General features: G+C 37.6%; 2 protein-coding genes across 4 annotated transcripts; both read right to left on the bottom strand.

The window, feature by feature from the left end:
• Window positions 1-1,790: 1,790 nt before the first annotated feature.
• Window positions 1,791-7,237, bottom strand: LOC131317678 (uncharacterized). Of its 3 annotated transcripts, none has more exons than XM_058347235.1 (9): window positions 7,104-7,237; window positions 5,226-5,379; window positions 4,979-5,128; window positions 4,390-4,502; window positions 3,524-3,613; window positions 3,268-3,370; window positions 3,105-3,179; window positions 2,505-2,600; window positions 1,791-2,144 (listed from the first exon to the last, which is right to left on the bottom strand). In XM_058347235.1, the coding sequence occupies exons 2-9, from the start codon at window positions 5,343-5,345 to the stop codon at window positions 2,085-2,087; spliced, it is 807 nt and encodes a 268-aa protein (XP_058203218.1). In that variant the 5' UTR covers window positions 5,346-5,379; window positions 7,104-7,237; the 3' UTR covers window positions 1,791-2,084. The 3 variants fall into 3 exon arrangements, with proteins under 3 accessions (XP_058203218.1, XP_058203217.1, XP_058203219.1); XM_058347234.1 differs by having other exon boundaries at window positions 5,226-5,393; window positions 7,104-7,202; XM_058347236.1 differs by having other exon boundaries at window positions 5,226-5,324; window positions 7,104-7,160.
• Window positions 7,238-9,692: 2,455 nt separating this feature from the next.
• LOC131317677 (heat shock factor-binding protein) lies at window positions 9,693-13,444 on the bottom strand. Its single transcript, XM_058347233.1, has 5 exons — window positions 13,295-13,444; window positions 11,028-11,081; window positions 10,818-10,841; window positions 10,680-10,722; window positions 9,693-10,036 (listed from the first exon to the last, which is right to left on the bottom strand). Exons 1-5 carry the CDS (start codon window positions 13,295-13,297, stop codon window positions 9,894-9,896), a joined length of 267 nt encoding a protein of 88 aa, XP_058203216.1. The 5' UTR covers window positions 13,298-13,444; the 3' UTR covers window positions 9,693-9,893.
• Between the last annotated feature and the right edge of the window lie 233 nt (window positions 13,445-13,677).

Raw genomic sequence — 13,677 nt, 5'->3', positions numbered from 1 at the left:
TGATTGTATATAATAAATATATTTATTAGACCAATATACACCTAAAGGGTGGGTAGCCTAGTGATAAAGAGAGGCGAGATCCTTCTAGCCTTCCAGGGTTCGATTCCCCTCCCCCTATGTTTATATATATATCGGGACGGTTCAAGGGACACCCAAAAAAACCTTAAAAAACACTCCAAATCTCAATTTAATAGTTCCCGATCAAATTTTTATGATCTGAACCGTTCAATGTGTGTAAAATGTGATTTTAAGGGTGACTGTGTAGAATGTGATTTTAAGGGTGACTATGAGAAATTAGCAAAAAAATGACCGAGAAATGCTTGATTTGAGCAGTTTTTATTTGAATCGTTCAATAAAAAATTGTTCGAAACTGTTCAGATCAAGCCCTTCCCGGTCATTTTTTTTGCTAATTTCACACGGGTACCCTAAAAATCATGTTCTGATCACATTGAGCAGCTCGTATCATCAAAATTTGATCGGAAATTATGAGGTATTTTTTTGGGTATCCTCGAAACCGCCCCGTATATATATATAAAATAGGTCCTGTTTCGACCGATCTTTAAAACACATAAATCGGATCGAAATTATTCGACCAGTTTGAAAAATTCGGTCCAGTCCGATTTTTCGAAACGCTGCTCGGAGCGTATAAGCTATTATTATGTGGATGTCCATACATACACAACTTTTCCCGTTTATGAGTAGTTCTAGGACCACACTCATATACACACCCACACACACACTGCACACTCTAATATATGTGGAGCCCACACACTTTTGTGTGTGAGTGTGTATTTGAGTGTGTAAAATGGATGTGATTGTAGAATTATAAAGGTCAGTTGATCTTCTCATTTCATTTAGTTCCCACGACTTATCTAGTCTACCACACCATTTAATTCTTTGCATTAAGCTTCTTCATTGGAGTCGCTACAGTAACTAAAAGCTGTAACCTGTGGCTTGTAATTAACCTGGCTTAGACACCGAGTTATATAAAATGAACTCACATACATAACCTGTATGCATGAAAATCTGTCCCTTTGCCGGAGAGCTGTTGAGTGATTCCAAAGCACCTTCCTCCTCGATTTCCGATTGGATCGAATACCACAAAATCTCGTAAGAATTTACACTTAGTAAATTCATCTTTAAAGTAACAAAAAAAACTAGTTTGGCCGCCCATTTGAATAATTTTACCTTACTTTTTGCTACGTACATCAATGTTCTTCAGAGTGATATGGGAGCATGTGAGCCCAAATCTTACTACTATGCCAATCCATTTGGATTCATGGATTAAATGAAAAACTACTCCTATTTGCAACGGGCGCCCATTGGAAGGAGAACTTTATTAAGAGTTGATATTCATGAGTACCCCTCACATATGAATGTTTGGAGTTCAAGCTTTTCTTTTTCCTTTTTTCCTTTGTTATTTTTAAGGTTTTATTATTCTACTACTCTTGCAAAAGACAAGATTTCGGACGAGAAAGAGAATTATCTAACCGTTCTAACTAATGTTCAAATTATGCGATTTAAAAACTGGACGAAACTGGTCGGGGGAGACTTGACCAGATCCGAGACTTAAAGGTGTTTATTGAAGCTTCACATGCCTAACTTATATTTTTTTTCTTCAATGGCAACAAAATAAAACCCAATTGAAAAACACCTGTGGGCCACAGAGGGCTAAACCCTCCCATGTAAATTCTTGCTATGTACCAAACAAAAAGCATGGGCTTCAATTTGTTTGGATGAAAACTGAAAAGGCCACATAACTATGTAAACTTCAAACTTGCTATATCCCATACTCGAAACAGTTTTAGATACCATTGCTCACTTGTTCATGAACCTTACAAGCCATAGGAGACGAATGGAAATAAGAGGCTGCACTTGCATTTGTGACACTCGAACGGACACCAAGCTTTGCAAAAGAGTGGTTCGTTCATTAGGCCCCGTCCAGCTATCACAAATGCCAACCCCCAAGAATTACACCAATATAGTAACTAGTACTTACTCAGCATCACATAAGATTCCTTTGCCTTCAACCAATAAGCAGACCATCTAGATGTAACTGCTGAATGGCAGTTCAAGTGCCAAATCTAGGGCTCGACATTGTAAAAGATTTTCGTCATACCCTTCTTTGTCCGTATTTGAGAAACCTGATCAAGACATGAAAACTTCAGAGTTATCATTTGATCAGTACAACTGAAACATCACATGAAAGAGTGATATATTGACAGATGTTGGGAAACTTGAGGTGGCAAAATGCGGAAAGAATGGATAGCGAGGGAAGATAGAGATGGAAACTGGCCATCTGCTAACAGAAACAGCAATTAGGTGGATCTAATATCCCATGTTGATCTTGGACAGGAGAAGGGTAATACAATGCAGCCGTGGCTTGTCGAGTAAGAGGATGCAATATGTACTCATAAATAAGAAATGTAGAACCTTGATGGCACATCATTAAGTTTCTGAAGGTCAACTAATATACCAGAAGTTAAATTAGATCAGGATCATACCTTCATGCTCCTGATCTCTGAGATATCAAAAACATGTGTTCCTCCACAAGGGCAGCCGGGATGGTCCCCTAATTTCACTATCCGAGGACTACTTCCCTGAATGATTTGCATTAGTTGGCAAGAATCAGTCTTTATAAATATGTAGCTAAAACCGAAGACAACCAGCTTTGAGCAAGGTAACAAATGCAAAAGAGACAACGAGCTTGGTGCAAGGATAGAAAGGATTTGAAAGAATTCCTGCCAACATTCTCTCATTAGCAATCCTTAATGCTGACTCCCAATGATTAGCTTAAATCACTACCTTTTCCTATTGGGTACTAACTGGGCATACATTTCAGATGGAATTACGTCAACACTTCTCCCATCCTTGGGTGTCAAGGCAAAAGGACATTGACATACAAAGATAAAAAAATTGTGGTCAAGGTTACCGGATAAGACTTAAAAAGAGTATTGGAAGTTCTGATCTACCAACCTGCCCAGTTCTATTAACATAGTATGTCGTTCAGATTGCAATTAAGTTTTGCCAACGGCAATTAGTTCATAAGATGCAGTGCACACTGCACACAGATAATGCTGGTAGAGTGAAAATGGAAATTTGACCTTCGGGATGTAATCTGGCAGACAGCCACCACACAGCTCAGAAGCTTCTTCATAAGACACAATAGCAGCAGAAACCTGAATGGCATACAGACAGATTCCAAGAAATAGATCAGATGTGGAGAGAGAGAGAGAGAGAGAGAGAGAGAGAGAGAGGTGGACATACTTTCCCTCCCTTAGCAATCAGTTTATTAGCTTCCAGCTCCAACTCCACCTGCTTATTTTGCATGTCATTCTGTGGAACTGAACCTTTATATTCAACATATGGCCTGGCAAAATAAACAAGAATATCGTCAATGCAATCTCCGGAAAACAAGACTTACATGAACATGAATGAAATGATATACTAATTTCCAGAAGATCGAAAGTAATAATGAGCATGTACAGTAGGTCATTTCACTTCTCAAATTAATTTATCATACCCATCAGGGAAATGATAGCCTTTGCCTGGCTCTAGACTTAATCCCACATTCCTCACACAAACATCCAGCAAATGCCCAGCTGAGTGCAGCCTGCACAAAGTAGAAGATCAAACACATGGATTCTGGTCTGCGGGGAAATTGGAAGGAGATGAAATAAACCAGTCCAAAAAAGCAAAGACCACAATAAGAAATCGTCATTTTACTCTGGTTTAGCTACATGCTCCACACATACATTCAAAATACTGTCATAGGAGAGAAAATGTGCTCATTTGACATTTTCCACAAAAAATGCCAGATTAGTCTCTACACTAATACCGTAGAAGCTGGTCAACTAAACCATAATACAGATAGCAAATCCAACAAATCAATGATCCTAACAGAAGGCCTACTGGCAATGATCTCACAATCCTAGAGACTTCGGAAGAGGGTGAAGTGAGCATCTTGGTTGAGGTGCTCCACACACTCATTACACAGGTTAGGCAACTAAAGAAGTACGAGTACACAAATAATAACCTTTGAAGTTAAAGTTGCACGTATGTAAGTGTTGTCCTCGGGATGTTGCCTATGTGGCAAGTACTTGGGAAGCAAAAGTCTTTGTGTGACCCTTCCAAAGTTGTAGCATTAACAAAATCTAATTAGAATAACCACGCCTAGGTCTCATTTGATTGGTTAACAATACCACATCCTATAACTTATGGAATCGGTTGTCCTACTTATTTGTACTCCTTCCAGCACTTGCATTTAGATGCCAGAAATGAGGTTCCACAAAATTTGAAATTCAATCCAACGCCTAAACCAACTAACAAACATGCCCTTAACTGTACGTAACAAAGTCAATGTTCAGCATATTTTCTATGTGTACGTACCTAGAATTGAGTTTGCGACGCAACGCATCAACAAATAGCCCAACCTGAACCCCTTTCTTGAGTGTTGATTCAACTCCCTCTCGAGTATTCTCAAAAAATCCATAGTGAAAAACCTGTTAATTGTGATGTAAAAGAATTTCACAAAAGTTTCAAGCCGAAGATGTGAAGAAAAATAAAACAGCTATGGCTCCATCGGGCCATCCGGATAGACCAATGTTTTAATGAAGGAATGTAACAGCCTATTCTATCACAAACAAATGAGTTTTAGCTGTAGGGAGGTTGTGAAGCTAGAGTTGAAGTCTTGAACACAGATTAAGGGTATTTAGTTCTTGTGGTCTTTCAATAACTACAATCCTTAACAGGATTTCAAATCACTCCTCGTACACAGTTATTTCAAATCCATTGTGTGTTTAGCTCTCAAAGTCAACGTCCGAAATAACTTATTGAACTTTTACATCTAAGTTTCAACTAAACACAGTGAATAACAATGTCACAAAATCCTTCATTTGAAATGTGAGTCTATCTGAGAGGCGCTAAGTGTTTCTGTGTGAGCATAAAATAGGTACTACACTCATTTGAAGTAACTCACAATTCCGTCTTTCGATCGGACGTCATTGACAGCAAATTTGAAATCATGATCGGTCGAAAGGGTGATGACGCCAGTGTCAAAGGGCTGACCGCCGCCTTGAGGGTGGAAGATGGTTGAATCCAGTACCATCACAAGTCGACCATCTTCGCCCTTCCATAAGAAATCGGAAATGCAAGTTTACTCTCAAGTTGTAAGAAGTTAGAACCCCTAGAAACTTGTAATGGATGTCAGAGAGTGAAGAAAAAACCTGGAAGTAAGAGAGGAAGGTGGAATGGGATTGAAGCTTCCACATGTTGTCGTAGTATTCGAGCTTCGTTGGATGTGGCTCCATAGCCATGACTGGATCCTCGATCAACCGATCGGGCATTGAGTTTAGTCAAGTCGAGTCGAGTTGATTAGATCTGTCAAAGTAGTACTAGGGAATGGATCATCACCAATCAATAAAGTGAGCAGTAAGAAACAAAAGAAAGTATACATATTTCAAGTTAACCATTGGACGCCCAACCCATCTGCCACTCATGATTTCACAAATACGTCAAAAACTACCATTTGGAGTTTATTTACCAGCAGTTTGCACTTCCACACACATAATCTGAATTGGGCATCGTACAAAATTTATATTCCGTTACATCTAGAAATAACAACTTGTCCCTTTATGCACAAATTTGAAGCAAAAAGTTTGTGAAACTGAGATGAACTAAACCTCAAGACTAGTCTCAAAAGGAGAAAGGCCAAACCTTAAGGACTCATCCCAAGTCCGGCGTGTCCTAAGACTCCTAACGTTTCAGTCGTAAGCCGGACCTCATTTTCGCATTCCATCCCCTCCCACTAGTCTACGTAGTTATGCGACTAACTACGTGCATTTCATTTTTCAACAGGGCACATAGATATGTGTGCATACTAGAGTTGTGTCCATGCGATGTATGGGCGGCATCTTTGTTATATACACTGGCTTTAACCTCTTTTCGTCTTTTGCGCATGATTAGAAACATACAGAAATTAAAATAGAGGAAATTTATAATTGATACAATTGTTGTGTGGAGGAATCAATATCTCGACATAAGCCAAGAGGCAAATCTTGTGCCACTTCAACTAGTCATATGAAACTCGTCACCCAACAACTTTAATTCCCATTGAAACACCCCCATTTTTGCCTTAGGCAAACCGTAAGGATTCATTTGCATTTGAACGATCTTTCACGACTTGACTCCTTTAAGAAACCATTTTGCAAAAGAGATGTGAAAATCAAAACATAATACTATAATAGTTGGAGCTATGAGTCCACCTCTGTTGCACCCATCCCATTCTCAAATCATCCCAAGTTCCCGCCCAGGAGCATTATTTGTTTATATAAGTGCATTCAATGGAGGCATGACATAATGCAAAATTATTTCTTTAGAACAGTGACACCCATTTTCTTCTATTCACCCTTTGCCAAAAAAAAAAAAAAAATCCCTATAAAACACAACCAACAACATGTTTTTCTTTTAACACCAATCAAGCATATTGAGGAGTTTCTGAACTAATTCTGGGGCAGGGCTAATTTGGTGTTGATTTTTTTGCTCGCCTCATTGTCTTTTCCTGTACAGTTCTCATATATGAAGGACAAAGTACGAACCCAAGACACTACATCAATTAGAATAGTCCACGAGACAACCAAGCCAACCACCTCAACCAATACAATACAAGAAATAAGCCCATTATAAAGTAGAAACAAAGAAAGAATGAAAAGTCCGGGAAGAACACCCACATCCACACGCAGGTGGGGGAGTTCGAAATCCTGACCTTCTATTGAGATGCAAGAGTTACACCAACTGCGTTAGCCCCAGTCGGTTATTATAGGTTGTTTGTCTGCTTTGTTGTAATGGGATATACTTGCACTTATCAAAAAAAAACAAGAAAACACTTTTAAGGGGAAAAAAAAATGACTTTCAGCTTACAACTTCAAAAAAGAAGAAGAAGAAGTGAATATATGCAATTTTTGTTTCGATAGATACAACAATTGGCCCATTCATCATGCTTCCAAGTGCCATCCATTCTAGATGGAAATGAAACGACAAATACCACATAAAAATGTATACCCGTATACAGATATACTATATGTACTCAGGGGGAGAGAGAGTACCAGATTCTTGGGCCGGATCGACGGGGACAGATCAGCTGAGAGCCTGAGAGAGCGAGAGAGAGGGAGAGAGAGAGAAGCGTGAAGCAGTGACTGCCTTTGGTTGGGAAAAACGAGGACTTTGTTCCAATGTTAAAATAGGCAACTTGACTTTAACTATGGCTAAGTTGACGATGAAAATAAAAATAAAAAAGACTGCTGCTAAGTTCGGCTAAGTTTTTTAAGGTATTTTTGTTTTTTAAATTTTGTTCTTATTAAAAAAAATTATATTTTGTTAGTTTTGCATTAAATTTTTATAAATTTATTGTCTCAACGAAAAGAATTAGAAAAATAAATTTTTGTTTACTTTTATCCAAATATTTTTAAAAATATCCAAGAAAACGTCTAAAAAATCGGCTTTTGGATTTTATTTTCGATATTTTGAAAAATATTTGGATAAAAGTAAAAAAAATTCACTTTTTCAATTTCTTTCGTCATGACAAATCAATAATCCACAAATTTGGGCTTTATCTTTGATATTTCCAAAAGAATTTGAAAAAGTAAAACAAATTCACTTTTTTTATTCCTCTCGTTGAGACAAATTAATAATTTCCAAAAATAACCAATGCGTTTTTTAAAAAAAAAATTAATGTCTTTCTGTCTTTTCTAGTTTGAGTTCAAAAATAGTCCATTTTTTTAGAGAATTGATTTTATCACTCTTCTTTTTGTTAATGTCATTCTCCTTTTTTCACAAAACAAATCATCTAATAAAGACACAAAGTGAAGTGGCATTAACAAAAATGGGAGTGACAAAATCACTCCCCTTCTTTTATTGTTTTGGAAATGGAGAAAGAAAATCCCATGCACTTTTTGTGTTATGAAAAAAGCGGCATCACTAAACACGGCTTTAATACAAATTTGTAGGACACTTCGCATCTTCAAGATGCGAAGTTTAAACTTAGCATGAAGGAAATGGCTTGCACCATGAGTTTTGCAAATTGTGTTTCCGTAACGATTTTATTGCATGATCTAAACCTTTAATTTTGTGTAACTTTCCATTTACCTCATCTGTATTGAAAATCAAGTCAATATCACATTCATTAGTACCTAATCGGAGTGCATTTCTGTTGCCGAAAATGGTTTGAGAAAGGTTGGGAAACACTGGATCAAACCCTTTCCAGTTATGGCGTCGCGTAACCTCGCCACTATACAAAACGTCGCCGTTGTATTTCTTTTAACCTCCCGTGTCCGGTTCTTGTTTAATTAGTACTGAAATTTAAGGTTAATCCGTTAATCCTTTATTATTCCTAAACAATGAGCAATGCTAGGTATTCAAACAATTTAGCTAGAAAGTACTCCGAAAAGGGAAATCAAAAGTCCAGATTCACTCAACTTGGACCATTGACTTTCCTTTTCGAAGTAAGTTTTTTGGGTACCTAGCATTAATGTAAATAATATTTCAAATTTTTTTTTTGAATGAACAATATTTCACGTTTGATACAATTAAACTGTGAAGGTATTATGCCTAAAGAATTGTTTTCTGTAAACACGCTTTCAAGAAAACTAAGAACAATTTAGACGCAATAATGAGCAAAAAACGGTGAACTCATTCTGACAAAATGGATTCTAGAATGAATGAACCAAACAACCATAATAGGATAATACAAAAATGAAAATGTAAAAATGAGGGAACCGAACACCACCAATGTATAACAACTTATGTAACCAAACAGTTTGAACTTCTATGTAAGCTTATAAAAAAAGGTTATACCAAACTTGTTTTCAGTTTATATTAAGTCTTTTTAAGCATATGATCAAAAAAACTATACTGTTTATCTAAGCATATAGACAGGTTACATAAGCTACGGTGTGCTGCGTAGCCATTTCTTACCCTGCTCGAGACGCGGTGCATCGTACTACAATTGCCCACGAGGGGCTGAAGCCAATCCCTACCATTTGCGGCTGCAGCGCCATTACCTGTTGCCGGGGCGGCGGAGCGTCTAGATTCAAATACAAGTATAGATATGGGGTTGAACCTAGTAAAGGTCGTCTCTAAGGGGCCATGGCCCTAACAAAGTCACAATATTTCCGTTTAATAGTATAAGGACTCCTGGTGAATTTCTTTTCCAAAATACAAATACAATTCAAGGGGACCGGTGCCCTCTGAATGCCAAGTTCGAAAATGTAATTTTACATTTTTTTTTGCCATTCGTTAAACCTAATCTATCCTATGCTATCCTAATTTTACATTTCACACCGTACACTTTGTAGAGGTTGAAAAGTTAACTAATCCTTGCAAAAGATCAAGCTAATACGGATGAGCACATGATTGAACCAAATTATCTTGAAAGTGCGAGAAGTACGATTCCGTCACTGAGTTATCATTGAGTTTTATCAACTTGACTTTTTATAGAATGGTTCTATGCCTCGATTTCACAAAGCGAACAGTTTGATCCATCTAGATATCAAAACACCCTGTTGTGCCTTAGGTCTCCGGCTCCATTTACAAGAGGAAGTTGTTTTTCGAGATAATAGAGAGAGAAGTCAGAAGCCATAAAAACATTAGAATTCAACGACCATTTGAGAACTAAAATTAGGCAACGCACAGTCAAATCTCAGAATTTCAGCTTCTTCCAATATCTATACCCCATACGTCAAGACATACAACAACATTCAAGCTAAAACTCAGTAGAAATTAGTCACCAAAAGGTCTCAACGAGATACATCGATCACAAACAAGGAATTTGGTTTCCAGTTCCGGTTTAAAAATCGCAAGCAAACAAACATGCCAAGACAACATACTGTGATAAAACCTTATGCCGAATCATCAGCTGATTTGGGCTCGTCTTTTAGCTTCAGAGCAGATGAAGGAGAAGGAGAACCCTCTTGCCCCATCTCAGCCCTCAAATCGTTGATGCTCTGCTCCAACTCATCTATCCGGCTGCCCATCTCATCAAGTGCATGATCACAGTTAAGGAAACAAGTAACTTAATTCATATCAGCATTTGTGCAGATAACAGGCACACAATAGACATGTGACAGAAGCAGTTTAATGACCCACACATTATTGCGCTTGACAACATGCATCCATTGTCGTTATGGAAATTGCAAAGCAAACATCCTCCTCTCCTACAACTAACACCGAGGGTGGAGATAGGAGATCATAGCGAAGTTGAAAAGGCAAGTAATAATCCTTTTACCATGGAAATGAAATGGCACTAAATAAAGATTTTAATAGCATAGCGCCCATCCCTACTGAGGCAACATCAGAGAAAAGAATAATGTCATTGCGAGCAAACTAGTCCCTTCCTGAATCTCAGTGAAGCATAAAGTGAAACCTACTAATATCTACGTGTTTCCGTCAGGAACCCAGGGGACACCTCAATGACGGACGAGCTGATCTTATAAGTTATTACCATCCAAAGCAATTCAAATTTTATTTTATGGGCATGTTCAGAAGCAATTCATTTAAAATGCGACATAAGAAAATAAACCATATTAAAACCAAAGGGAATGACTTAGATCTTTGAGATATCTAACTATCAAAGCATACGTTTGATGGGCATAATAAGATTAACACAGAGAAACCGTGAAGGATATTTTTTGTAATGATGGAGTCCGACATTGTTTGGAACCTAGATTGCTGCAAATTCAAGAGTAAAAGCAAAGAAATCAAATTCCCAAAACAAAGAACAAGGACTCAAAACGAAACAAATGTTTGAAAAGTAATAAATTTACCATCTGCTGCAAAAGATTTTGTACCTGAAAAAGAAATGTACCAAAATTTCAGTAATTTTGGTTTCATATTAAGAGGCCGTACCTTCATTACACCATTTTCTAGCCACAGGCAAGTATCTTTCAGAACTCTAATTTTTTTCACTCCTTTGTAATATAAGTTGGAAAAGAATCATAAAAAATAATTCATTTTACGCAGGTAAGGAAACTCACAAATACAGTCATATCAGCCGTGCTCTGTTTTGGATCATCTGCGTCATGGCCATCCTGCCAACACAACCAGTGAGTTAGTACTAAGTACACTGTTTACAGCTCTACAGAAACACATTACTGAGCATCATAAAATATGCTGGTAGGATAGCTCACTCTCACCACATTCACAAACCTCAAATGACCAAGTTCGAGTAGGTTGGGTAAAGTAAAAAACTTGCTATTGCAACGTGAGCTCTACCAGCGAGCACGATTGCATGATTGGTGATCCCACCCATTAGCTGATCATGTAAATATTTCTTGGCCTATTTTTACACCACATTCTCTCTTGAATGAACTTATAACCTAAAAAAATTCATTTGAATGTTGAGAATAAATGGTAAAAAGGTGTTGGGGGTGTTCTCCTTCTGCAAAACCAGCAATATTGATCCATTCATACTGACACAGCCATTAATGTTCTTGTAAGAAAATACAATGTTCTACACACGACTGTTCGTTAAAGGAGTTAACGTTCCCAGTAGGCCATCATTAGGCAACTTTGACATGGGGAACAAACACATTCTACTGGAATGAGTCCCATATGTACTTTGAGATTAGTTGGTTACAGACTTACAGTATCTAAGGAAGAGAAAATGTTGAAACCATCATGGCATCAGAAGTTCTAACTCTAACATAATGAAGTGAGATATACGTTATAGCGGGAAAATACATATGTGACAAGCATAAAAGCTCATGTTCCTGTAAGACTTCAGTTTAGTGATGGTCTGTTAAAAATACAACAAATTTATTAACAGAGTAAAGCAGGACGAACAACCTACTATAAAAATTATATAGGTTTGCATATGAGCAAAATAAACCAAAAAAAGAAGAAGAAACATTGGCACGTTTTCAATTACATGGAGGCATGTCCTTTCTGCTGTGATAAACATACAACACTGTCATATGACTCATGTGTATCTCCGTGTGTGATCAAAGAAACTTATTTATCGAATTCTTGTCAAAGAATGCTACTGCAATATAGTAGAGATGTAGTTCTCTGAAGGGATGCGTCTGGATTTGGTTTTGTCGAGGGAAAAGAAAGGTTAAGGATTTTTCTTAGTTACATAGGGAAAGACAATGAAGTAGTCGAGTATAGGGAAAGATGATGAAGTATAAACCCTTAGCCGTTCTTTTCCAGTCAAAAATCAGAACACAACTCCAGTATCCAAATACAACCTAAATGTATCAAAGTAGGTATCATGATTAGCCAAATCTTAGGGTACTGCCATGCCTTCTAAGTCAAAACAAAACAGGCCCAATTTTTGCCTCAACTACCATGATACTATAAGTTATGCGTCATACCAATTCATCTTGTGCCATCCTTACAATGCTACAAGCCAAATAATTACCATAATTTATCTTTACGCCTCGGCCCTCACGTCAATTTTGCATCTCACTACCTTCCCATGTCCTATTGTTGCCTTCCGAGGTAAATCACCCCCATATGCCTACGTCAAATACCACTAATCCTACGAATTCATATTTTTTCAACTCCGTCTTCGTTTGTCAAGTGGCATGAAGCAAAATATGTCTTCCATAGCAGGGGTGTGACCAAAGTCATAAGTCTTCGAGTTTCTACAACTAGTATATACTAATACGCTAATACCATAATTCTAGTTCGAGATTAGCACCAAAATTACTTCACTCTCCTAAATCATTGTGGAACTGCAAATGTTTCATTGGAACTGCTCACTCAAATCATGATAAAAATTAGTGCAACTCCCTGCTTGTGCGAGTGGGGAGTAGTAGTTAGACATGTCCGTAATAGCACCTCAATAGGTAACCTCCAACTCCATCAACCGAAACATAATTTGAAAAAAACAACACAAGTACGATTTTAATCCCGCGGCCCGCCCTCGAAGTTTTTCGGTAAATTAATTCCATTAAAGCTAAGAAACCAAGAAAAATTAGGCCTGCGCCATTCTAAGCTCAGATTTATCATTCTGTGGTCTGAAATATTCTAAAAAATGGAATTAAAAACGAAAACTACTGTCTGTCTGAAGTTCAAACCAGATGCTAAGTATTAGATCTCGAATCGAATGTTTCAAGGAACCAATGAGCAAAGCTTGAAGGATAGGTAAACCTGGAACTACTCAACGAACAAATCGAATAGGTACAAAGTGCGAAAGTGAGAATCAGGAGCACTAGGGATTAATCGACCAGATTATGCAGATCTATATATATATATATATATATATATATGTAGAGAGAGAGAGAGAGAGAGAGAGTACCATGGTCGAGGTTTTCTGCTGCTGAGTGAGTGCTGGCTAGGAATTGCTCGGGGACCGCTTTCGAAGTTCAAAACGAAAAGAAATGACAGGCGTGATTTGAAAGCCTTCTCTCACACTTTTTGGTTCGTTTATTTCCGTGAGAATTACACTAACACCCACTGAGAATACTTCCGAAATAAATAGTCTCCCCCTTTTTATAGACAATACCATTAACGTCCTCTATTGTGGATTTTTTTGCAAATGTACCCTTTTTATGCGAGTCAACCATTTGCTGGTTTAAGAGCATCCACAATAGGTGTGCTAACTAGTGTTTTAATTGTATGTATTAAGACTTAGCAAACAAAAATATATTTTTTGTGCCACAATACTTGTGTTAGTTTGTG

This window comes from Rhododendron vialii, chromosome 2a, assembly GCF_030253575.1.
Source record: "Rhododendron vialii isolate Sample 1 chromosome 2a, ASM3025357v1".
Classification (NCBI taxonomy): domain Eukaryota; kingdom Viridiplantae; phylum Streptophyta; class Magnoliopsida; order Ericales; family Ericaceae; genus Rhododendron; species Rhododendron vialii.
The sequence above is the reverse complement of the archived record's forward strand: the minus strand, read 5'-3'. Positions and strand labels throughout refer to the sequence as shown.

What these genes read in the sequence shown, in the direction of transcription:
- LOC131317678 (XM_058347235.1), bottom strand. Translation starts at nt 5,345, where the DNA reads ATGCCCGATCGGTTGATCGAGGATCCAGTCATGGCTATGGAGCCACAT. An exon ending in TCCGATCGAAAGACGGAATT is followed by an intron (nt 4,503 to 4,978) that starts GTGAGTTACTTC and finishes CACAATTAACAG; the next exon opens with GTTTTTCACTATGGATTTTT. An exon ending in CGTCGCAAACTCAATTCTAG is followed by an intron (nt 3,614 to 4,389) that starts GTACGTACACAT and finishes TACTTTGTGCAG; the next exon opens with GCTGCACTCAGCTGGGCATT.
- LOC131317677 (XM_058347233.1), bottom strand. An exon ending in AAAATCTTTTGCAGCAGATG is followed by an intron (nt 10,723 to 10,817) that starts GTAAATTTATTA and finishes TTGAATTTGCAG; the next exon opens with CAATCTAGGTTCCAAACAAT. An exon ending in GGACTCCATCATTACAAAAA is followed by an intron (nt 10,037 to 10,679) that starts ATATCCTTCACG and finishes GTGATCATGCAC; the next exon opens with TTGATGAGATGGGCAGCCGG.